Consider the following 27,493-nt stretch of genomic DNA (forward strand, 5'->3'; position numbering starts at 1 on the left):
GGTTTTCCTTAAAGTTCCCGCCAATTCCATTTTTGGCTCTAAATATATATTCTTCCCTTTCTAAATACCAAAAATGCAGTTTTCCAAATCTTCCTCCAGGAAGAGAAGCTATATCTAATGTATAGCTTCGTGTACTTTCTCCTCTCAAACAACGTTCTCCGGTTTCAGAAGCAAGATCTTAGGTAAAGTCACATTCTAGGATTTTTAATTCATATTTACATCTCATCTAAAGTTACAACAGAGTGTTGCTGACTCAGTTGCATCTGAGAAGGCTATTCATTTAGAAATAATTCTTTTGAAATTTACATCCAATTTTTTTTGATACAGGTTTTTGTGACAGATTGTTAGCAGTTTTCAATTGTCCCTTTCCCCCTTTTCTATAGGAATAAAATTTTAGCAGAGAGCATACACTCCTAGGCTGCCTTGAGGTTTTGTTACTTAGTGTGGAGCAATAGTACAATAGTGGAAGTGAAAGGCACAACTTTCAGGTCATCTTCAACTAAAAAGAGTACCACCTTAGAGATGGTGGTACTCCAGGAAAGAGAGACTGGTCTAGTGGCTATTAATGTAGTTTGGTAAGCTAAGAGTTCTTGTACCTCTAACCACAATGAATTTCCACTAATACTTTCTCACTTCCCACAGGCTGGAAGGCAGATGTGAAACTAAGCCAGCTTTGACTATGCACAAGTAGGCCAATATCCCAGAAACGTGTCAAGCAACACCATCCTGAATGATCCTATAGAACAGAGTTACCCCACCAACCTGGACCACAATTTCTCTTAATAGCTTAAAAATTATACTTCTTTGAATAGGTATCATATTTTGGGGTCTCCTACAATATCAGAATACTGTCACTTTCAAGATTTAAAACAATGAAAAAAACTTATTTTACATTGTAATAATTTTCCAGTTAGTCAATACCCCAATGACTCTAAGAAAGGATAGTTAAGACTACTGAGATAAATTAGGAAAAACTGCTAGTCAAAAGAGAGGTTAAAAATATTCACATGCCATCAAAAAAGGCTTAGCTGTAATACATCAAGGTATTATAAAGATATAACAATCATCACTAGCTTTTCATATACTTCTTCAAATAACTTTAATACATTTATAATATTGTTTTTGTCCTTATAATAGTAACAGGCACTCCAGTAAAGGGAGACTGGTCAGTGGCTATTAATGTTGTTTGGTAAGAGTTCTAGTCCCTCTAACCACAATGAATTTCCACAAGACCATGTTTTGTATTCCAGTATATATCCCAGCAAACAGAATCCTTTGCACAGAAATTACTGAACAATTAGTCATTGAAAAAGCTAAAACAGAGCCACTAAAATATCAGACTTTACTGAAAGCTGAGTCCCAATTTAGTCATTTTAATAAAAGGATCCTTGGCTTAAGGCTTTTCAGTGTTAATCATTAAACAGCAAACTTCCCCAGTGTTTAAATATCATCACAGACTTACTAAAATTGAGAAACATGTCTCCTACACAGGATAAACCATGCAAACAGCACACACACAGTGAGTCATTTATATGTGAGGGATGTCCGGAATTCTATGACTCAGTGCCTTGAGTACTACTGATGTATTTTCTGACTCACGAACATAGTTTTCTCTCTCTAAAAGGCAATTTAAGAAAAAAAGGCAACAAATCGGTCCATTAAAAATTTAACCTATTATCTTTAAATTTAATACAATTAAATATTAAAACTTGGGGAACAAAAATATTTAAGATTCCTTTCAGTAAAATGTATTAAAATGAAAAAATGAGCCTGGCCAGCGTGGCTCAGAGGCTGAGTATTGACCTATGATCCAGGAGATGGCGGTCAATTCCCGGTCAGGGCATATGCGGGCTTGATCCCCAGTCGAGGGCATGCAGGAGGCAGCCGATCAATGACTCTCTCATCATTCACTGATGTTTCTATCTCTCTCTATCTCTCTCTTTCCCTCTCCCTTCCTTTCTCTGAAATCAATAAAGATATGTTAAAAATACAAAAATTAAAAAATGACTATCCCCTTACATACGCTAATTCCATTAAAAAAACCTTTTCTTAGCTAAAGATATTTCTATCTGTGTGCAAACAAAAGATTATTTATTGATCATCTTAGGAAACAAAATGGTGGAAACAATTTAAATGCGCACCAATAGAGAAATGGTTATCTAGAATTATGAAAGACAAGAAGCTCTTAACCAGCCTTTATTTAACTGACTCATATGATCAATCAATATTCTCTGTTTTCTGTGTAAAACTAATGGGGACTTTGGCACACCAAGTATTTTGACTATTACACTACCACTAATACGACCGTGCACTTTTTTTGTTTGTTGTTAATCCTCACTCAAGGATATTTTTCCATTTATTTATTTACTTACTTATTTACATTTTTCCATTTATTTAAATATGTCCTTATTGACTTTAGAGAGAGAGGCAAGGAGAGAGAAACATCGATCGGCTGCCCCTCACACCCCCCCTCCTGGGGATCTATCCCTGACCAGGAATCAAACCCAAGACCTCTCAGTGCCTGGGAAGATGCTCAACCAACTGAGCCACCCAGGCCAGGGCTCCATTGATTTTTAGAGAGAGTGAAAGGGAGGGAGGAAAAGAGGGAGGGTGAGCAAGAGAAAGAGAAACATTGATGTGAGAGAGACTCATTGATTGGTTGCTTCCTGCATGGGCCCAGGCAGGGGCCAGGTAATGAACCTGCAACCCAGGTACCTGTCCTTGACTGGGAATCGAAGTCATGACCCTTCAGTGCTTGAGCCAGACACTCTGACCACTGAGACACACTGCCAGGGCAGGACCGTGCACTTCTGTTCCGACCACTGGGTATTTGTTTATCAAGACTAAGATGTGTTTGTTATCACAACTGTTTGTGCCAACTGTACCTGCAATCATAACTACAAAATTTATTTCAATATTATCTAAACTGATGAAGTAGGAATTAAAAAAGCAAACAGTTTCCATGACCACTACATTAAATACTATAAAAAGGCTCAATAAATCAAGCTACCAAAAAAAAAAAAAGTGCTGTTGAACTGGGTATGGCTGAGACAATTGAAACAATAAATCAAACAGTAAACCTATGGAGAAGCTTTGGCCCAAGTTTGATTCTTATTATTTAATCCTCACCTGAGGATATTTCTCCCATTGCTTTTCAGAGAGAGTGTGTGTGTGGGGGGGGCCCGGACATCAATGTGCGAGAGACATTCTGACTGGTTGCCTCCCACACACGCCCCAACTGGGGCCAGGGATCGAGCCTGCAACCTGCAACTGCGGTAACATGCCCTTGGCCAGAATGGAACCTGGGATTCTTCAGTCTGTGGGGTGACACTCTAACCACTGAGCAAAACTGGCTAGGGCCCAAATTTAGTTCTTAAGTGTCTAAATTCTCACATCACTTAAATCCAAAATGGGAGTTATAGATAATGTATTGGGGCACGGTATATGTAAGGAAGACAACAGTGAACTCCACACTGTTACAACAAAATGCTTAAAGATCTCTTTTTATGATTCTGTCAGACTTTGATAAACTTATCAACTATCAGTTATGAACATTATCAGATGAGGTCTTGTACCTGTACAACCATATAATGAAATACTGTGTCAGCGTCCTGCATCCAACTCCAATGTCTGGAGGTTTCCCCTCCACATATCCAAGCAATGCTCCAACATGAACACCAATACCAGGTCCTACAACATAGCACTCAACTCAATTCTGACACACTCTTCTAGGAGATAGCATCAGATCCCACAGATTAAGGCTTTAGTCCTACAAGACTGCCACCCCCTCTTCAGAAACCAATAGCAAGTCCAGGTTGTCACCTGTACAGCAGTTGTCCTTTATTCATGGTTTTGCTTTCTGTGGTTTTAGTTACCCATGGTCAACCTTGGTCCAAAAATATTAAATAGAAAATTACAGAAATAAACAATTCATAAGAGATGATTTAACTTCTCCATCTCTAAGATCACTTTCCTAACTATCCTAAAAAATGGAAGGCATGGTATTTAACCCTGGGGCAAATTGTATTTATAGAGTCTAGGTATTAATTCATGTTGTAATCTAGACATCGCTCCATCAGCAGTAATATTAAAAAGACAAATCCACACAGCACCCCACTTTAAATACTGAATTTACTTTCTTCTACAAATTTAGCAGAAATCAGATACTCCTAGGCTAAGGCTTACTTACTTTTCATAATAAAAAATAAAACATCAAAATTACACACCAATACCAGGTCCTACAACATAAGACAAAGTAGAGGTGATGCCATCTATAATTGGGAAATTTTAATTATCAAACCAACACAATTGTTCAGAAAACTAATATATAGAATTTCTGTTTCAAAAATACTGCTGGACTCTAGTAAAAAAACCGCCATTTCACAAAATATGTGAAGTTTAAGTCTGAAAATATTCAGTAGAATGTCAGTCAGCTGTTTCAAACAGTAAAATGTTTCTCGATGGCTTTTACAGAGGTATGTATAATAGGCATATTTCCCTGAATTCAGACAGAGCTGACAGTCTGGGGAGAACACAGGATGTGAAAGAATTCTCAGGAGAGTAACTGAGGGTAGAGGGTGGTACAAGGAGAGAATCCCAGAGAACTGCAGAATATTCCCTTGTGTACTCAGCTAAGTACCGAGCAGCACATGTATGTAAGACTACTGCCGGAGACTGGTGAAAAGGACCATCCGTAATAAATAAAGTAGTTGTTTTCAACGTTCTTCTCCTTATCACCCTGACCCAGGAGGCTTTTAAACATTTTCCCCCCAATTTCCTCCATGAAAATTTAATACCACTGTGTACCTAACTTATACAACTTTGGCCCCCTGGAGGGCCACAAATCACTGTAATACGTAAAATTTTTCTTACACACACACACACACACACACACACACACACACTTCAAAAAAATTATTTTTGCTAAGTTGGAGGTAATATCACCCCAATGAGAATACACAGATTAGAGAGAACAGGATCCTGTTCCCACCAGCTAGGACGGAAAATCTCATCATTCCTAGAGCACTGGATAGAGTACTATGAAAAAACATACCTCGGCAGTAGAGAATTAGCCAATATTAAAATTAAATAACATTTACAGTAAGAACAAAATTTATAAAATACGGATAAATCTTACAAAGATGTAAAAGGCCATGCACAGTGAAGTTACAAAATTTGTTGAGAAATTAAAAATTACCAAGTAAATGGAGAGATATAACTTGTTCATGGGTCAGAAGACTCAATATTGTTAAGATATTAATTAATTTTTGTTGTTGTTGTTAATCCTCACCTGAGGATATTTTTCCTGTTGCTTTTCAGAGAGAGTAGAAGGGAGAGAGGGAGGAGGGCAGGAAGAGGGAGAGGGAAGGAGAGAGAGAGATAAACAGACACTGATGTGAGAGACATACACTGACTGGTTGCCTCCTGCATGTACCCCGACAGTGGGGCGAGGAGTTAACTTGCAACCGAGGTACGTGCCCTTGACTGAACCAGAGACCCTTCAGTGCGCAAGCTGACACACTAACCACTTAACAACACTGGCGAGGGTGATAAAGCTCCAGAAAATACAAATTAATTTACAGTGACACAAAGCAGATCAGACATTAGGGACAAATGAAATTGTACATTTTAAATATATGCAATTTATTGTATGTCAATTACATCTCAATAAAACAAAAAAAAATTCGCTAAGATGCTCAGACCTATCAGATTATTTAATAACTTCAGCTCTGTCTGAAATTTAGGACATAATTTATGACACTTTTGCTATATTATATGACTATCATTTTTATTTACATATAATGAAATCATCAGGATTATTTCTCAGCATACAAGTAAAGATACTTGATTTCTATGGAAAATACCACTGCTTACCCAACACTAATTTTTATATACATGTCTGCTAAAGTTGCTTCGAACAAAAAACACAGAGGATATTTATTCTATTTGGGAAGTTGATAATATACTTAATAATCATAATAAATACAAACATTCTAAACTTTCTGCTAATCTACTGAAGCAGAATTTTTGTTTGCTTGGTGAAAAGATCCTGTTTATTATTACCAATTAGGAAGACTAGTTTATTTAACCATGTCTAAGTGGGGACCTGGCTAAGTAAATTATGTTATGAGCACACAATCTAAAACCAAGTGTCTACAGAGAAGAATGAGGGAGCTCTCTACACACTGATAAGAACGGGTTCCCAAAATATACTGGGGATGGGAAAAAGAAGATGCAGAACACATATGTGCTAAGTAAGAAACTATGCACGGTGGAATGTAAAAATAAGTCGCCATCAGTTTCTAGCTGGAAAATCAGCTGGTTTCAAACTCACAGATATAAAGAGAGTGGCAGTTACCATGGGGGGAGGGCTGGGGAGAGGAGGAAGAGGGAAGAGGGGTCAAATACAAGGCGACCAAAGGAAACCAGCTTCAGGGGGGAGTGCCCAGCAGAATACAGAGATGCTACACTGTAAGGCGTGTGCCTGAATTTGTATGTTGTTAGCCCATGTTGCCCCAATAAATTTAATTTTTAAAAAACCCAGCTGGCTTAGTCAGAGAACACCTCCGTCTCAGAACCCCTGCAACAGCCGTTTAGTCATGACGGCAGAACACACACTCATTTACGGATCTGAGGGGAACCCTGAACATTGGTGAAGAAAATTTTTAAAATGTGACGCTGGAATCAAGAAGCACTGGCAAGAACAGAAGAGAGGTGCCGTTTCTACACATGAAGAAACTAGAGGGGAATTCTCCCCTGGGAGGAAGCTGAGTTGGTTCTCTCTTCTTTACCCGCCCATGTTACACGGAAGCCAGCCAGAAGCTGGGCGGGGACACTTGAGAGGGGATGGAGGGTTGTGGGCTCTAATATCAGTTTCTGTAGGTAGCTCAGAAGACCACATAGACAAAAACAGTTTTAGGGCAGAGTGCACATCTCAGGTAACTGAGTGGAGAGGTTTTAAGAACTTAGGAACATGAACAGCTTGGTGTACTGACAACCAGCAGAAGTGACATGTGCCCAGAAAGATTTGTTAACAATTAGAGCACGTCTTGCTAATTTCCAGAAAAGACTAGAGAATACTGGGAAGGACAGAGGTGGGTAGAATTCAGGCAACCTATGTAAACTTAGGGTTCACTACTTTGTGTTAACTGCCAACAATTTTATTACAATAAAAATTATCTGCTTGTGTGATATACATATATATGAACACATGTATGTTTACATTTGCCAAGCACTTCATCTGAAAAAGTAAAATCAGTATTATTTCAATAATTCTGGGAATTTATTTTTGAAAGCGTAGATGTTAATAATTTGGAAGACTACTTTGGCAAAACCAATCCCAAAATATTTTGAATGACAATGTACATCTAAATTCAGAAGCCTGTAAGTAAAATACACAAAAAATATTAAGTTATATAATACAGGCAAGATCTACTGACGAGCTCTTAAATCAACTCTCTTTGAGTTTAAAAAGGGTCATTCATAATCTAAGCCTTTCTCTGTTTTAAGCACAAAAAAACAGCATGGGCTAGGTTAGAATTAACCCTAGTTTGATACTACTTTCAATGACATTTTTATCCAGCCAAAAAATATGCCACTAAGGGAAGCTTGTGCATTCACTCTTTTGCAATGCTAAAACTTACTTGGCATAATGAAAATTAGAATCACATTTGTATTACAATTGAAAAGGTAGAAGTCCATAGAACATGAACGTAACTTTTAGGAGAAAAAAAAATCAATTCTGAACCATTATTGCTTTATGACACTACCTGGCAAAAGAAAAAATATTTCTCTCTCTCCAATTTACTTTATTTCCCCAGTTACTGTCAAGTCTGACATAGATTCAAATTCCTGTTCTGCTATCCTTGCTGATCTTGAAGACGTTTAAGTTTTCTGAGTTTTAGTTTTATCATCTATTGGTGGAATGAAAATGTTAATCTACCAACTTTACAAGAGTCTTTTGTAAGGTAAATCAAGTAACATAAAAAGCTTTAGGCATCTCACTGTCACTGAAATAAAATTCTACCATTAACACCAATTTATATCACCCTGGACAAAGAAAAAAATTTCTACTTGGAAAATAATTTTCTTATAAAGCCAGACTTTTAATCTGAAATGCTTTATTAATATCTCAGTTTAAATTATTTGGGCCTCACAACATGGCATTAAATTTTAATAAATCCTACAGAAAGGCATTTTAAAATTATTATTATTTTAGTCACATCAATCTAGAAATACAAATAAAACCTGGGCAAAAGCAGGAGGTCATTCAAGGTCACTGGGAATTTTTAGAGCAACCTAAGATTGGGGTGGGCAAACACCCTGAAGGCCATTAATGTAGCCCCACACATTTTACAACAAAAGAAAAGTGAGTCTTTAAGAAGTTAAATGGATTTGCTCAAGTAGTACAGCTAATAAGGCTAGGAAGATACAAGTCTTTCAAGTTATATTTCAATTGTTCTTTTCACTATATGTTAACACTCTGCCTTTAGAGTTTTTTTGACTGTTTCACCTTTTTGGTTTACAGTGCTTCTTCCACATCCAAGTGAAAAAATGAGAATCATCAAAAGTCCTCTATTAGGTTGCCTATCCAAACAACTACTTCCCCTTATTCCTGCCTATGAAAATGCTGTTTTTCTCCAGATATGGAACATAATCAGTGACGATAGGTCCCTATTCTCACCCCAGCGGATGTACCAGGCGATGAACAACTACTGATCTAAACTGAAAGCTAATCCCACTCTACCTTTGCTGGTGGAATGGTTCAGAGTGGGCTTCTAACTAATGGAACCTTAGGGAAGTGCTGTGGGGATTCTGAAAAAGATGCTTTTGCTTGATTAAAGAAAGAAGGAAAATGAATGGAGAGAGTCCCCTTTCCACTTTCTTTGGTCTCATTACTTTGGTCTCATTACTTTTGTCATGAGTACAGGATGCAACAGTCATCTCTTTAACACGAGGAGGAAGCTAAGAGTCTAACAGAGAAGCTCACCCAGAGCTCTGATATTATAATCTTAACCAACCCCCAAATCACCTTGCTCTGGATCACATTATTATATATTTAATAAACCTGAATGTAGCCAGGTAGTCAATTATTTGTAGCCCGAAACCACAAATATAAAACTCCAGTATTTACTTGTGAAATCACCCTACCTAGCTTCTACAACAGACTTCCTTCTCAAACCAAATGTTATGAAGGCATAATATTTTAAATTAGAGTTTTGTTAACAATCAATTAGGTATGTTACTAAGAAAAATGGTATTTAGTGGTTCACAGTATTCAGTAACTTCAGGATATGACTGAAGAAACTAATAAAAAATAACAATGTTTATTTAACAGAATAAAAACAAATCTGAAGTCTTAATCCATTCTAAAAATTTACTGAAAAACATAAGTTTCAAAAAGTCAGATGTTATTCTCAAATACATATTTAAGCTTATTTTAGAGAAACACCATTGCCACATTGACATAAACCTTAAAAAATATTTTATTACCTATCAAGAGTCAGTGGATATTATATGACAAAACAGTACATGTTTTATTACACACATATCTCTTAAAACCCGATGTGATTCCTTATCACAGAGGGCAGAAACAGAAAATATGTACCATCTTGAATTAGAAGAATGGCCAAAGATTTAACAAATCTTACAGTTATGACAATAGTCTCAACTACTAAGTCACAAGAGAAAAGGCCTAAAAGCAACCATAAAAAATTTTGTCCAAAAGCCATGAATCACTGACGGCAACCGAAGAGTCACCCTCAAGAAGGGCTTATTGATTTGAAGTACAGTACTAAGCCAGCGTTCAGTTCTAACCCAAGTTTCAGAGCAAGGGAATAAGCCAGGAGATGTTAAGAAGTGATGGTTAAAAGTGAGTAAAGAAAGAAATCTGTATGTACAGGCTAAACATCATAGAAGTTAGGGGGCGGAGGGGTAACACACTAGCTACACGTATGTAATAGCTTCCAAAGACATTACAGCAGAATAAACTGATGCTCAAAAATGATTCTGAATAAAATTTTTAAAATTTAGGATAATTTAATTTATATAGTAGAAAAGCAGTGTTGGCTGCAACGATGGACAAATTAACTCATGGTAAGTAGGATTACAGTCCAAAACTTTCTCACCAAGATAAGATTTGCTAGTGCTAAAACAAACAAACCACCAACAGCACAAAAACCAAAAACCTAGAGTTAAACAAAACAGAAAGCTGTTTTCCTCCTTTTCATAAGTCATTATTATTTTCTATCCTAAGAAAAGTAGACTCTCCAGGATATCTCAATTAGGTAAAGTGACCAGGCACTTCATTTAAACTAAAAAAAATAAAAATTAAAAGTAAATCCTGAATTAGGTTCATGTTTCCAATAAGCATAAACTTAAAAGTTTCACTTAAGAAGGTTTAAGGCCCGGCAGGGCATGGCTCAGCGGTTGAGCATCGACCTAGCATCCAGAGATCGGGGTTCGATTCCCAGTCAGGGCACATGCCCGGGTTGCAGGCTAGGCAGCCAATCAATGACTCTCTGTTTCTATCTCTCTTTCTCTCCTCCCCCCCCCCTTTCCTCTCTCTGAAATCAATAAAGATATGTTTAAAAAAAAAAAAAAAAAAAAAGGCTTAAGGACAAAATACTGGATGAAAGAAGGTGAAGGGATTAGCCAAAAACCATATATGCATAATCCATAGACACAGACAATAGTGGCCTGAGGGAAGGGGGGTAGGCAAAGGGTGGTAAATGGGGGACATCTGTAATACTGTCAACAATATTTTAAAAAGTAAAAAAAAAAAATTTTTAAGTAAAAATAAAAACTTTGGAGAAAAAGAAAACGTAATTTTCTTTTATGGATTAGGAATAATCTTTTAGAAAATATTTTCTAATTATTCCTAACAGAAAAAAATGTAATGATAGGATTTTGATCAATACCCAACGTTAGATTAACCGTTTTAGCTAAAGAGTCAAATCTATTCAAATAACCCACCTTTAAAATATCAAATACTTTTTATATCTACTTAACATTAAGTGGTCACAGTAATGTTGTATGAAAGAAAGATGAGAGTTCAAGATGAGCTTTCAGGACAGGGTTTTCTTAGAATTACCAGTCCTTTCCGGGTCAGCTGTTTCAGTGTTGCTATAGTGACTTTATGAATCATGCCCTCCCCCCATCCTCCATAATTCAGAGGACTAATGAATTTGGTATTATAGTAAATTATCTATTTTCAACCTCAGTTTAGTAAATTAAAGAAACTACTGGCCACTGGAAAACATACACAGAGAGGAAATTATCTATATACCCACTCTTTCTAAAACTCTCCCTCATGCCAGTCCTGAATGTCAAATCCACTATTATCTTTAAATTTGGAGACTTTTCAAACAATGTGTCTTTCTTTACTGAGAGACTCAAAACAGATGAGTCTTTGTGTATAATGCTTACCAGAATTATTTACAGAAAGAAAATGTGATCTTATAATCTAGTTAGATGTTACAAACTTAAAATGTCTTTATTTCGAGTTCACAAAAAAGAACCCTCATCTGAAATGTACACAAGTAATGAACAGCGAAGTGTCAAGATATCTGCAACTTACTTTCAAATGGAAGAAAAAATATGTGTATATATGTGTAAAATATATATATATCTAACCTGTGTAAGTATGAGAGAGAAAGCAAACGTGGCAAAATGTATTGAGTATTTTTTCAACTTTTCTGTGAAAAACTTCAAAGTAAAAAGCTGGGGGGAACAAACGTCCCTCATTGGCTTCTAATTCTTTTGTATTTTAGTCATTACCCTGAATACTCACCCAGTCCCTTTCTTTTTGCCCCAAGATACTTCTAATCTCATTTAAAACAACTGTTATAGAATTGTTATGTCTTTTTAATAAAAATCTTAACTCTAGGAAAGAGTTTTTAAAAGTAGGCTTAAAGGCAGGTATCAGTGAATTAATTGTTTTACCTGAAAGTTAACATCTTCTTTCTTAAATATTAGTGCTCGAACTTCATCAGGATCTCCATTAAATATAGCTTGCACCAGTGATGGCTAAAATATAAGAGAGTAATAAAAACATTAATCACAGCACATGGATGATTCTAAAGATATTTCCACATAACTTTTAAAGTATTATTTTTTAATCCTCACCTGAGGATAAAGTTTTTATTGATTTTTTTAAGAGAGAGTAGAAGGGGGAGAGAGAAAGAGAGAGAGAGAGAGAGTGGGGAGGACATCAATGTGAGACAGAAACATCAATTGGTTGCCTCCCATATGTGCCCCAACTGGAGATCAAACCCTAAACCTTTTGGTGTATGGGATGATGCTCCCATTAACTGAGCCACGCAGCCAGGGCTCCACATAACTTTTAAATCTAAAATTTTTCTTCCCTATATAGCAACAATAATCACTTGGTTTTTGACATTAACCAAAAGTTTCATCAAGTCAAATCATGTGAAATACAGAATTCCTCCTGGGGGTGGGAGGCCTAATTTTAAAAAATGAATTCAAAATTACCAAAATTAGATGGTACAATAACAAGTGCAAGGCTTTTGTTTATATATATGGTAAAAACAAAGTTTCTGCCAAATACAAGGGTGAAATCTCAACCTCTACTTTTGAGACAAAACTTGTCAAACAAGCAGTCCCCAGTCAATACTGAGGCCCAGCAAAGAAGGCCTCTTTGAAAAGTTCTGTTTGTGGCATCAAAGTACGTGCATGGGTCAGCATTACGTGTATAAAGATATAAATCTTTAGAAAGAAAAAGCTGACAATTGATGAAGATCACTACTGTTCAGAGACCAAAAAACCTGTATACCTGAAAAACACGAAGAGGGAAAGCACGTGCACGTTTAAATATAACAATTTCTCAATCAACAACACGGCCTCTCTGATAAGGTATCATATTATATACCAGTCAAACTACAAGCCAATTGACAACAGCACTAAAAATAAGGTTAAGAATAAAGTCTGATTCTTTTCCTATAAAAGTCTTGCATGTAAATACATAAAATTCATTACGGGAAAGGCTGTGCCTCGGTGTTGCTGGCAGTAGTCAACCTTTCCTAAAAATAAGGTTAAGAATAAAGTCTGATTCTTTTCGTGTAAAAGTCTTGCATGTAAATACATAAAATTCATTACAGAAAAGGCTGTGCCTCGGTGTTGCTGGCAGTAGTCAACCTTTCCTAAAATACAGAGCTCTTCATTATTGTGACATCAGTTTTTAAAACCACAAAATGAAAACAGAAACGTGGTTGCCATAACTACTATGTTCAATTATTTTTCTAAAAGTCTTTTAAAGAGATTAAGAGACAGCAAGTAAAGTCTGAAATGTTATCTAAACATCTGAAAAAGTAAAAATCAGAAGTGTGTGCATTTTATATACAATACTGAATCATATTTACACACCTATATTGCTTTTATTCGGGCTTTTAATGAAACTAGTGGAAACTAACACATTTACTCTTACAAAATAAAATTTACTAGTTCAATAGAGTACAGTAAACATATAAACTCTCATATCTTACCAATACATTTCCAGAAGGTGGAGCATGTAGGGACTTATTTTCCTGTGGCAATTTAGAAATGAATGCAGGAGATTCATCTTCTACCTCCTCCAAAACAACAATACACACTCGACTCATTCGCTCTTTTAAAATACTAAATTCCAAGCTATGTGATAAAAGTCACAGTTGGAAGAGCACAAGTAGTTTTTCCTCCTCTTCTGTAAGACACTTAGAATCATTCTCTGAACAGCGCAGCTGGTTTTCTAAAGTTACTAAGTACTACCGGAAAAACTGAAGTTTAAAATTATGACTACATATACTTAAAATTTCCTAAACCAACAAAATTCGGTTATTTTCTGTTGGATTATTGCAATACTTAAAAGAAATTTCACATCAACATGTCAATTAACGAAAAATGAGTCCAGTACAAACTCATTTAAAAATATTTTACCTCTACCAAAATAGTCACATTGCTCTCTGTCTCACAGAAATTTACTTGCATAAAAAGATCATTGTTTTGGGTGACACCACCACGCAATGCAGAATGAAATGAGAAACAACTGCTGTGACAGAGATAATTACAGCTATATCCACTCTTGTCTGCAAGGTCATATAGTTACCAGTAGCTGGCTTGCTTATAATTGAAAATAAAAATTAAAATCTCACTATTCTGTTTCCACTTCTAATTTGTCTTCATTTCTTCAGCTTCAATGGCTTAATGCAGATACTATCCAGAAAAACACACACAAAAAAACATCTAGAGCTCAGCACAAATTTTTAAAATGCAGCTCAGGGATGGACAATTCTTTCTGTGTTTGGGAAAGAAAAAAATACAACACTCTGCATTAATAGCAAAGCTGCAGTACATTTACATGCGATGAGTCAGATCACAGGAGACAATAGGACTCTTGGTACTAGAATACAGCTTGATTAATCCAGATATTCCATATAATAGCAGAAACACAGATAGCTTTATTCCCATCGATAGCATAAGCAAGGCAGAGTGTTCATTCCTTCTTCCTCAGGCAGTTGTCTGTGCTTGCTCCAGCAAAAGGGCACAGGCACCAGGCAGAAATGGTGTTAGCAGGAATCCTAATAGAACAGGCAGGCCGCGAAGGAATTAGAAGGCATTTGAGCTCAAATTACTGCTTCAGGCTTTTCATTTAAAAAAAAAAAAAAGAGAGAGAGAAAACCCCAGTAGTTTATCATTCCAGTGTTTCCTTTGATCTCCACATGAATACAGCTTCCACTAAATAGTCTTCATTCAGAGGAAAAAACAGCAGACTGTGCATCTTCTTTGAGCCAACTACTTTATTCAATCATCTGCCTCTGTGCCAATACAGTTTCCTTCCACTGTGAAAACCGCTACAGTTATCCTTTTCAGTAGATTTCAGACGCTTTCCTGGTACTCAGATGATCTTGAAAAACGCCACTGACACCTCCAAACGGGTAGGTCCTTAAAAAATATCTATAGAACTTCAGGATTGGCCCCACAGAAGCATTCCAACTGAGCAACAGTCTGAACAGCAAAGACTGCAGAACCGCAGGATGAAATGCCTAGTAATGCTCACATGTTACACTTACCAGAGATCTGAGCTACTGCTCGAGATGTAACTTCCTCTAGCAGCAGAAAAAAATTGTGCATTTGGACTGCCTTCACAATTAGAAGGTTCATGCCAGTTCTGTGACTAATCCAGATCAAACTGAAAAATTCTATAACTGAAAAATGAGTGTGCTTTTTTAACATTTTCCACTAAAAGCCACAAGGAAATCTGGTGTACTGCCTCTGCTGACTAACACTGGTTTTAGCAAGTAAACAATTTCAAGCAGCTTAACTGTTTTCATATGTTACAATATAGCAAATGTTTAACTCTATAATGACAGCTGCATTAAGAATGTCTGCAGTGAACCCATGTAAGAGTTAGAAATATGAAGGAGAAATATTTTATGAGAATATAAAAGCCATGAACCTAAGGTTTTATTCTTATTTTTAACCAAGATCCCTTAAAATCTACCAGATGTATGTTATTTTCAAGGATGCAAAGAAGTTGAAATAAAAGAAATTTAAGATTTACTAACAATTTTTATATTATGGAATTTAATCAAGTCATATTTTTAAAGGAAAAATTAAAATGTCATTAGTTAGAAATCTAACTCTAAAATTCTATGGATCATTTGGATTTTCACCAAAGAAATGAAATAATTCCACCTTCCCATATGGAAATGGAATAAAAGTCTTAAAATCTTTTAAAAACATAAAAACTATTGTTTAAAGTCCCTGGTACTGAATTATCTAAGTTAAAGACAAAGGGTAACACAAAGAAAGCAAAAAATCTCCCTCTCCTATAAAGTTAATATTCCCAAAGCTACAATTATCAAAAACTATCAATTTACAGTTGGCTTTCTCCCCCCTTCTCTGTTTACTCAACGATGGGGTTATTTCCCAACAGAAGAATTACAAAGACAATACCACAGTTCCCCTTCAATCTTTCTTTCTTCTATCAACTAGCATTTTTATTAATAAACATAATAGTTATTTTGAACATTTATGATGTGCTAGGGTGCTTATACTTTGTAATTTAATACAATAACCTTGCTACATCCTCATATTATACAGGAAAAACAGATTCAGAAATTAAGTACTTTATCCAAAGTCATGCAAATTAGTAAAGTTGTGCCTAATTTCAAAACATGCTCTTTCTAATCTATTCTGCTTCCACTAAGTGTACGTACACACCCCCCCCCCCCAAGATCTTTGCAACCTATAATGGTTGTGGAAAGTTTGGGTAACAAAGGAACATAGTATTTATTGTGATAATATTCCTAAACAAGTTATTTTTATTCTATTTTATATTTATATTTTTTTATTGATTTCAGAGAGAGGTGGGAGAGAGAGAGAGAAGCATCAATGATGGGAGTCATTGACTGGCTTTCTCTTGCACGCCCCCTACTGGGGATGGAGCCGCAACCTGGGCATGTGCCCTCACGGAAAACTGAACAGGCAACCAACCTCTCGCTTGATGCATGGGACAATGCTCAACCAACTGAGCCACACCAGGCAGGGTCTAAACAATCATCTTGAACTATACTTTAAAAAAGTCTTATGAACAGATTTAAAAGAAAACGGGGTAGAGGGAGGGGCAAAATTAAGAAATTACTGCTTTCTACGATGCTGGTCAGATTTCCATGTGATTTGTATAGCCATTGCAAAAATGTCAGTTATACAGTTGACCCTTGAACAACACAGGTTTGAACTGCAAAAGTCTACTTATATGAGGGGTTTGTTTTTCCCCCAATAAATAATTGTAAAGGTATTATCTCTTCCTTATGCTTTTCTTAATCTTTTCTCTAGCTATTTATTGTAAAAGTACAGTATATAATACATGTAACATAAACAATATGTGTTAATTGACTGTTTATGTTATCAGTAAGGCTTCTGGTCAACAGTAGGCTATTGTAGTTAAGCTACCAATAGGAGTCAAAAATTATATGCAGATTTTCAATTGTTCAGGGAGAGGGAAGTTCAGCCCCAACCCCTCATTGTTCAAGGGTCAGTTGTATCTTTAAAAAATGATGAATTCAAAATCCTTTTAAAAGGTCCGATTTAATTCTCTGCATGCAATGTATTTATATATAACCTAGACCATTTAAAAGTATTTACCCAATCATATTTCCAAAATGGCTGACGACCAATATTACCTGAGAATCTCAAGCGGTTTGACCCAACTGGTAGGTATGTTACAATGCTTGATAATGAACTGTTAATCCTTCCATCATTCATAGTATTATATACTGCATACTGTTAACACATTATTAGTATTACCAATGATTAGTCTGATGTGTTCTTTGCAAAGACCTATATTCAGCATCCATTCTTCCATCTCCCATTACTGTACGCTAAGACATTCAGTTTTTAGGTAAGTACAGAGCCGCACCACAAACACTCCACTTCTCAGCCTCCCTTGCAGCTGGGAGCCACATGGCAAAATTCTGGCCAGTATTTTAAGTAGAGGGGTTGTGTGGCTTCCAGAAAACTTTGGCTAGAGAGGATCTAAGTCCCTGAGGATTGTGAAACAGAACTGCCATAAAATCCCTGCACTGCCTACTTCCCAACTTGAACATTAGAGGGAAATAGTTCTGCCCTGTTTAATCACTGCAACTTCCACTCTCTTTTACTTGGAGCTGAACCTAACTCTAAGTGATACTCCTACTCTTCCTTTAATCATCAGTCAGTGAGTATGTATCTTTCCAGCCTGTTCTTCCACCTTCCATACTCTAATACAGTATAGCTACGTAAGTTCTTCAACAAATAAAATGAATTACAAACACTAACTGCAACAAATTGTAATAGAAACAATAACCGATCAGAAAATGGCTCGAACAATCCACTACGTTATCCTGAGTAAGCAAAGGAAAACAGGCAGAGGGAAAATGAAACAAACAATTATCACAAATATTCTCACTAAATTCTCTATCACCATTGGTGGATACTCTTACCCAATTTACATATGGGAAATGGAAACTCAGTAACATCGAGTCAGTCAATGATTCATCCATTTATCTGTACTTATTCATCATCTACTATGTGCCAGGATTTCTGGTAGACTGAGGAAATTAAAATGTCAAGCCTTGTAATGGAGCTTACACACAAATAATTATTACATAATTGCAAACTGTGATATTACATGACTGCACAATGTTATTGGTATATAAAACAAAGTGTTAATCCCAAAGTTGCCTAATTCTAGGTGGGTGTAAAAGAGTTCCTAAGGGACAGTGAAATTTGGTTCAATCCTCCTCAAACTCTAGTACACTGAAATAACCTAAAAACCTTTGGCAAGAATACTTTATTTTTAAAACATTCACCAAAATTACAATGGCAAGTGACTCAACATATATTTAATATTAATATTTGCAATCTACTATAACTACCATGCCAAGAAAGTACAAAATGTCATATATCAGCTTCACCTTCAAAGGCCTTATACAACCTAATGATTTTTTGAGTGAAACCAAAAGCATAGGCAACAAAAGCAAATATAAACAAGTAGGACTACATCAAACTAAAAAGCTCTGCACAGCAAAAAGCATCAACAAAATAAAACGACAACCCATGAAACGGAAGAAAATACTTGCAATCCATACATCTGATAGAGGGTTAATATCTAAAATATATATGGAACTCATATAACTCAACAGCAAACCCTTTAACAACACGGGCTTGAACTTCATGAGTCCAAGTATATGCAGAGTTTTTTCACTAAGTATACAAGTGGCCTTCCATATCCTAGGGGCTCACATGCACAGATTCAATCAGCCACAGCTTAAGCAGTACTTTTGACCTGAGGGTGGGAATCCACAGATGCAAAGGGCTAATGTATGCAGTGTACTATGCCATTTTATGTAGGGGATTTGAGCACCTGAAGATTTTGGTATCTGCAGGAGGTTCTGGAACCAGTCCCCTGTGGATAACTGAGGGACACAACAGTCAAGTTTTGAGGAAGTCAAAAGTGATACTTCAGACTGCTGGGGCTAACCTCACGTTGTTCGAAGGTAAATTGTAACCTGATTTCAAAAATAGACAAGGACCTAACTAAATACTTTTCTAAATAAGACATACAAATGACCGGCATGTACATGAAAAGGTGCTCGACATCACTGAACATTAGGGAAACGCTCAACGAGATTTTACTGACCTTTCAGGATGGCTAATATAAAAAAGATGAGATAACGAGTGCTGGCAAGGATATGAACAAAAGGGAACCCTTGTAAACAGTGTTCTCAATATGCAGTGGGGATGAAAAATTACTGTTTTCAAATTGCAGTTGGATGAACCCATGAATGTGAAACGCGCAGATACTAAGGACCGACAGTATTCACTGGAGGAAAAAAACAAAACCCCACATATAAGTGGGCCTGCGCAGTTCAAACCAGTGTTGTTCAAGAATCAACTGGACTATACCTGTCATTAATTCAGCCATTGGTAAGAGTGCTCCATATGAGTTTATTAACTGTAATTGGTATATAAAGATACCTTCTAATTGTCCATTCTCTAAAAAAAACACCTATCCATGAACTTCATTGTTGCTAAGTTTTCCTCTTCTAATTTATTGGAAGGGTGCTTTCTCAAAGAAACTGAAGGTCTACTAGCTAGAAAATATCAAAACTTACTCTTGATGTTCATATTTCAGAGAAAATGATCGAAACACTAAAACTATTTACAATACAAGAATAATAGTTTAGCTTCCCAAGTAAGCAAGTGCCATCTGATACAAGTAATAAGTGAGCCACGTATGTAATTTAAAATTTTCTAGTAAATACATTTTAAAATGGTGCCTGGCCGGCGTGGCTCAGCGGTTAAGCGTCGGCCTATGAACCAGGAGATCTAGGTTTGATTCCCGGTCACGGCAAATGCCCGGGTTGTGGGCTCGATCACCAGCAGGGGGTGTGCAGGAGGCAGCCAATCAATGACTCTCTCATCATTGATGTTTCTATCTCTCCCTCTCCCTTCTTCTCTCTGAAATCAATAAAGATATACATACATTAAAAAAAAAAAAATAGAGAGAAGGTCCACAAAGCTTATTCAAAGACATAATGGCCAAAAACCTCCCAAATTTAGGGAAGGAAATGGACATTCAGATCAAGGAAGTCCAACAGACCCCTATAAACTCAAAGAAATTCACACCAAGACACATTAAAATCAAATTGTCAAAAGTCAAAAAGACAGACAGAATTTTGAAGCAGCAAGAGAAAAGTACTTGTCATATAAAAGAACCATAATAAAACTGTTGGGGATAGCTCAGCAGAAACTTTGCAGGCCAGAAGCAAATGGGATAATATACTGAAAGTGCTGAAAGACAAAGCTGTCAACCAAGAGTAAGATATACAGGTTGTAAAACTGTCCCTCAAAAATAAAGGATAATAACTTTCCCAGACAACCAAAGCTGAGTTCACCACTAGACGTGCTTAACAAGAAATGCTAAAGTCATTTCTTCAAGTTGGAATGAAAGTATGCTAAATATTAACATGAAAACATGAAAGCACAAAAGTTGCTGGTAAGGTAAATATATAGACAAATACAATGTACTGTTGTATTATAACGGTGGTGTGTAAATAATCATTTTATCCTCACAGAGGATACGTTTATTAATTTTTTAAAGACGGGGGAGAGAGGGAAGGAAGAAGAGAGACACATCGATGTGAGAGAGAAACATCCATTGGTTGCCTCCCATACTTACCTAGACTGGGGACTGAACCCTCAACCTAGGTATGTGCCCTGACCAGGAATTGAACCCACAACCTTTTTGTGTACAGGAAGATGCTCCAACCAACTGAGCCCCCCAGCCAGGGCTAAATAATTTTTAACTCTATAAAACGATGTTAATGGATATATACAAGATGTATATTGAAGATGTAAACTGTGACATCAATAACGAAGTGTAGGGGGTGTGAAGTGGAAGTATAGAGTTTTTGTATGAGATTGAAGTTATTAGTTTAAAATAGACTATTTATAATAAAATGTTTTACGTAAGCCCCATAACTACCACAAACAAAATACTAATAGAAGAACAAAAGAAAAAGGAATCAAAGCTTATCAATACAAAAAAAAAAATCAATGAAAGAGAAAGTTAGCAAGGAAGGAAAAGAGGGACCAACAAACACTTTAAGACTGAAAAAAACAGAGAGTAGACAAAATAACAATAGTAACTTCTTCCCTATCAAGATTACTTGAAACGTAAATGGAGTAAACTAAGCAGTCAAAAGACAGAGTGGCTGAATGGATAAACAAACAAGATCCAACATATGCTGTCTACAGGAAAGTCACTAGATTTAAGGACATACATAGGCTGAATGTGAAGCGGTGTAAACAGATATTCCATGAAAATAGTTATGAAAAGAGAGCAGGGATAGCAAACTTGTATCGGACGAAATAGATTTTAAGTCAAAACTGTCACAAGAGACAAAAAGGGACATTATACAAATGACAAAAGGGTCAATTCATCAGGAAGACAAAACAATTATATATATGCACCCAACATCAGAGCACCTAAACATATAAAGCAAACACTGACAGAACTGAAGGGAGAAATAGTAATACACTGTACAATAGTAGCTGACTTCAATATCCCACTTTCAATAATGAATGGAACATCCAGACAGAAAATCAACAACAAAACAGTGAGCTTGCACAACACTATAGATCAAATGGACCCACGAGATATAAACCAGACATTCTACCCAACAGCAGCAGAATATACAATCTTCTCAAGCACGCACAGAACATTCTGCAGGATAGATGGCACCTTAGGTCACAGGACAAATTTTAACAAATTTAAGATTGTAATCATACCAAATATCTTCTATGACCACAACGGAATGAAACTAGTAATCCACAGCAGAGAAACTAGAAAATTAGTAAATAAGTGGGAATTAACACACCTTTGAACAACCAATGGATCAAAGAAATCAAAAAGGAAATTAAAAAATATCTTGAGACAAAAACAAAAATATAACATACCAAAATTTACAGCATATACCACAGGAGTACTATTAAAAGGGAGGTTTACCAGGATAAACACATACGTTAAACAAGGGAGATCTCAAATAACCTAACTCCTCAAGGAACTATAAAAAGAACACACTAAGCCCAAAGTTAGCAAAAGGAAATAATACAGATTATGAGCGGAAATAAAACAGAGAATAGAAAGGACAAAAGAAAAAATCAACAAAACTGAGAGTTGGTTTTATGAAAAGAAAGTTTTTTTTGACAAACCTTTAGCTAGACTCTGATAAAAAGAGAACTTACACATAAAATCAGGAATGAAAGAGGAGATATTACAACTGATGCCAAAGTGGGGAAAGGATCATGAAGAGACGACATGAACAACTATGCAACAAGTTGGTCGATCTAGAATAAAGGGATAAATTTCCAGAAGCATAAACCTACCAAGACTGAATCATGAATAGAAATCCGAGCAGACGTATGACTTACAAGGAGACTAAATCAGTAACAAAAACCTCCAATAAAGAAAAGCCCAGGAGCAGATGGCTTTACTGCGATGGCTTTACTGGGTTCATGGGTTGGAAGACGTAGTACTGCCCAAAGCGGGGAAGGATACAGGACAGAGGAATAACTGAAGAAAGAATAATGGGTGAAGGAAGATCACACAGATGCAGAAAAAAATGGGGGGATTTTGAAAGGAGATGGAAAAATTATCTTGAGTTCTAAGAAAGGATCTCTGTCCTCAGAAACGAGGTGTGGGAGGGTTAATGTGGGTAAGTTAACTGGTGCAGGAGAACAGGGAAAGTGGAAAACGAAAAGGACCCAGCAGTTGAGAGTAATGGGTTGTGGGGCCTAGGCTGGAAATAACAGAAGTGCGGACGTGAAGAGAGTTTCAGTATATGAGACAAGTTGGGTGATGTGGTCATTAGAATTATGTGGTTAGAGCCAAAAGGAGAGGATCGTTGGTGTAGAGGTTGTTAAATGTCACCTACAAAGAGATGAAATCATCTAGACGGCTGAGACAACTATGATCCAGATGTAGAAACAGGGAGTGTTATTTGAGACAAGAGCAACAAGAAGCAGAAGGCTCACTGGGACGGATGGCATGTACCTCAAGAGAAGGAAGGTTTTCATAGGTAGGTAGACTAGTAAATGGAGGATTAGGAAAATGCTGACTCCATTCCCTTCCCTCCTCCCTCCTCCCTCCTCTCTCTCTCTCTCTCTCACTCACACACACACACACACACACACACACACACACACACACACGCACACGCGTGTGGGGGGGAGAGACATTCTGGAGATACACTGGCTGTGAGTTCAGGAACAGTTATCGACTGAGAAGCAGTATTACTTATGAAAACAATGAGTTTCAGTTAACACTGGAGATGGAAGAGGCTTTCTAGGAAGAGTGTAGATTCAAGTTATATATGACAACTTAAGGTCTAAATCAATATTCAAATGACTGTTTTCAGATTTGAGTCTTGAAACAATTATATCCTTTCAAAAGTATGCAAGCAAAAAATGTTAAGCTGAATGTAACAATACAGGCAGTTTTCTAAAATATACCCAATATGCTAAAACTAGGGAGAAAGGGGGGGAAAAACTACTTGGTTATCAAGTATGTAGTACTGCACTTAAGCAATATTTTTGAAAGTGAGATTATTTTCTTCAAAATTTTGATTACCTCAAGTAGTAGTTTGAAATTAAGCAAAAACATTCATCATTCAGACTGGACTGAAGGCCAGATTGAAATAGAGTTTTTTTAAGTTGTGTTATTTCAAATATCGTATTTGATCTGTCTCTCATTTGTATAATTACGGCTGGGATTTATGTTAAGTACCAGCATCTCTGGCATATGACTTATATGCTATCAGGTCCAGGATAAACACACTTCTGAAATATAATTACATTATTAATTGCACAATTAATCTTTCAGCAATTTGGGCCTAAATTAGGCTCCATGACAACTTAGGCCTAATCTTACAAATTAGTAGAGTATAAAATTTTTATTTTAAACAGGCTGAATTTCTGCCTCCCCTTTAAAAAGATCGAGGAAAGGTTATTTCCAATTCATTGTGGTTTCTATAATGTGGTGACACTGGAGTAAATGTGGTATCAAGTTACTGACTTTAAAGACTAAAGGGAGAAAATTTTCAACTTAAAAATAAGTTGCTATGGTTACCCAATGTTTACCTTTATAAGCAGTAATTACATGAGATGGCCAAGGAATTCCCACAAGTGCAATAAGATCAGTAGCTGAAGTGTACACTAGTTATTTCACTCACAAATTGAGACTGCATACACCAAGTCCATTTCAAAGTAGTTGTTTGGAAAATACTAAAGAAAATGAGTAACATCTTTCTAAACCTCAGAAAAGTGGAGACAAATATACTCAATGTATATCTACTTTAAAATCTAAGTGATGACTCAGATAGTTTACCTGAGTGCTATCTAATATTATCAAATTTTGTCAACTTCTATTGTTGAAATAAGGAAAGGGTGTTTCTAATGTATTTTGGGTATGGAATTTGTTTGCATAAATAGATTTTAATGCCCTTGATAAACTTGTAAAAAGCTGTGCTTATAAAACTTAACGTTACTTCAGAATAAAACAATGTCGATTCCTTTAGCTATAGACAATTTTTAACTTCTTCAATGGAAAGAAGGGCCCCTGTCAGAATTAATAACTAGGTCATTATTTACTAATTGGATAAATCTGTTATTCATTATTATATTACAGAATTTTTTGTGTTGTGTTCACAATCAGAACGTTCAGTATTGGAAGAATATCTATAAAACTTTTGACGCCAATATAATTCTAATGTGATTTTAAAATTATAAGGCTCATCATTACATCATAATGGGCCTTCCACAAAGTGTCTACTTTTCTGCATAATAGACTATCAAATGTTTGTTCTTTACTCTTAGGGCTATCCTAACTAAAATAAAATAGCATGCTACACTCAATTGATTTAAACAATAAAGGGGCTTATCATAAATAACAAGAAGTGAAGTAAGGTGGCTCTAAGGTGACTGACTCAGTTACTCAAAGCTATCACACAGGACATCTAGGCTACTCCCAGCTTTTCTCTAACAGAGTCATCATAGGTTTCAGGATAATTCCCTTCACAGTCACAAGATGCCTGAATTCAAGGTATCATATCAGACACATATTGTGCAGTAGAAGGGGGACTCTCCCTCGCACGTGACCAGAGTTGACACACATGTCCCTGTCTAAAGAAATCACTGCTAGGCAGAGTAGGAGTACCATGATTAGCTTACACGATTAGGGATTCTCCAAGTCGTGTGGGACAAGAGGTGGGCATCCAAACAAAACTGGGGGCCTGAAAGGAAGGAAGCGGGTTATGGCCAGAGCAGGCAACCAACAATATGTTATATACAACACAGAAAAATGAAATCTTAGCATTTTACTTCGATAATTTAATTTTCACACCATTATGAATTAATCACAACACACTAGTACTGAACTAGTAGAACTCTAGAGATTTATTTTTAAAAGGGAAAAAAAAAACTCAGTCATCAGTAATTTATCTTAAAACAGACTAAAGGCAATCATTTGTTAAGTGCCATTGACAAAAGAGATTAGCATACCTTAGAATGTCTAGCATTATTTTACCTGAAGATGGAATGAGGTTGGCTGCTCATATGGGGCTGGGATGGCAATCCCAGCCAACTTGAATATCTGATGGTTCTATGCACTTTATGTGTAGTCATTTGTAACAACTTGCCTGCAAAGTAGTTTTTAATTGTAATTTCAGATAAAAATCTGGGCTGGACAAGTCAAACATTGAAAAAAAGAAAATCACATGGCTAAGAAGTAGAGAAAACTGGATTCTAATCCAAGCCCATCTGTCTCCAAAGCTGGCTCTTCCCACACATCACACACCTAAGATATGTTAAATTTGCAGTTGTTAAGGAAGCATATGGCATTTTTGAGTTGGTGAAAATTGAGTATCTGATGGAAGTCCCTTTCAAAATTAAGATGACAGAAATGAAAAGTATTACTTCCTTCCATTTGTGACATTATCACTTTAAAAATAATTATTGCATATTATGTCCAAAAGATGCTTATGATTCACTAGTTTTTATTTGCCCCTCTATATGACCAACTACACACCACTGTCTTAGCTTAACTGTTCTTTATGATGAATTTTAAAACAGTTCCTTATGTAAATTTAGAAAGTTTGCAGAAATCAATGCAAAAGCACCATCCAGTGGTAAAAGATGAAAATTACAACTTATACAGTGATCACATAGGAAAAGCAGTTGAGTTTGTGACTGGTCTCCAACATGCATTTTCAAGAAAGAAAAATTAAATGGACAATATGATATTGACAGTGCCTGCTATTTATTAACATTTTCCCAATCAAATCTTATTCTTACTATTTTAAGTTCAGTTTTTCTTTTTCTGACTTGTCCACCCATTACCCAAATGCTTGACTGAATTAGGATAGGAGTAGTTCAAGATTCACCCAAAGCCTTAATTGAGCCAGAGGTTAGAAAAATGGATTATAAAAAAGAGAAATAAGGTGTGGAGGTGAATTTCCAATGAAATTCTAGTCAGCAAGAGCTATTCAAGGTAACAAAAAATGAGAGGCATCATACCTAGATAGATAGATTAGATATTTAATTTGGCAGACAATCCTGAAAGGCCAGATAAAGATTCACAATTGGTTAATTCATAGAGAACTCAGAATTTCCAAAGAGAATATTAATCTTTAATGATAGAAATTATTCCAATTTGAAGAACAAAACCTAGTAAATAATGTTTTCCCAATAATCTGCTCCCCTCCTACCAGAATACAAATGGGTAAAATCTTTCAGCTTTAAACATAACAGCTTTCTAATCCCCTCCTCTTCTTTAAAAAATGTTTAACTAAGAACAAATTATAGGGAAAAAAAAAAAAGTGATTTTTTTGTTTTTGTTTTGAAACACCTTTGCATGAAGTCTACTTAATATCAAATGGCATTACCATTTGGATAATAAAATATTTAACAAAAAGTACAGCAGATTGCAGCTTAGTAATGGTAAAGAAGCCAATTACTGGGTTATAGTTTCTTCCTTTCTACAGAATCTTTCAATATGCTTGAATTTCAAAGAAGCCTAACAATGTCAATGATATCAAACTAACTTATATTATCTTCACTAGTACCTTCAGTCTAACATCTCTAAGTTTTGTAAGATTTTTCTAACTACTTTCACTAAAACACAGGAGTCGCTCATATAATTGAAGTTTCCCAGTGATTACTGAATAGCTAATAACATTTACAGTGTGTACCACAAACTTATAACATGTACGAGAATTAGCTATAAACAAGGTGATGCGTACAACTGGACAAGAGATAAATGAAAACATATAGTAATTTATTAGTTTTTCAGGATAAAATAAACTATTTGCAGTACCATTATTTTCTACTATTTAATATTCTCTTCTCCAAGCCACAGCAGAGATTTTAAATTAGATTTTAAACCCCCTCCACTGAA

The 27,493-nt window shown here is 36.0% G+C and overlaps 1 protein-coding gene across 9 annotated transcripts in view; it reads right to left on the reverse strand.

Annotated features, from left to right (window-relative positions):
• ANKRD28 (ankyrin repeat domain 28) overlaps positions 1-27,493 on the reverse strand; it is a 116,937-nt gene that overhangs the window by 64,934 nt on the left and 24,510 nt on the right. For 6 of the 9 annotated variants that reach the window (XM_081159452.1, XM_081159447.1, XM_081159448.1 and 3 more), the window contains one exon: positions 11,944-12,027. In XM_081159452.1, the coding sequence (XP_081015578.1) occupies positions 11,944-12,027 (84 nt within the window). Of the gene's footprint in view, positions 1-11,943; positions 12,028-13,502; positions 15,034-25,269; positions 25,310-27,493 lie in introns of those variants that run through there. The other 3 variants (XM_081159445.1, XM_081159446.1, XM_081159449.1) reach the window with 3 other exon arrangements.

Source organism: Miniopterus schreibersii (genome assembly GCF_964146895.1).
Source record: "Miniopterus schreibersii genome assembly, chromosome: 15".
Lineage (NCBI taxonomy): Eukaryota > Metazoa > Chordata > Mammalia > Chiroptera > Miniopteridae > Miniopterus > Miniopterus schreibersii.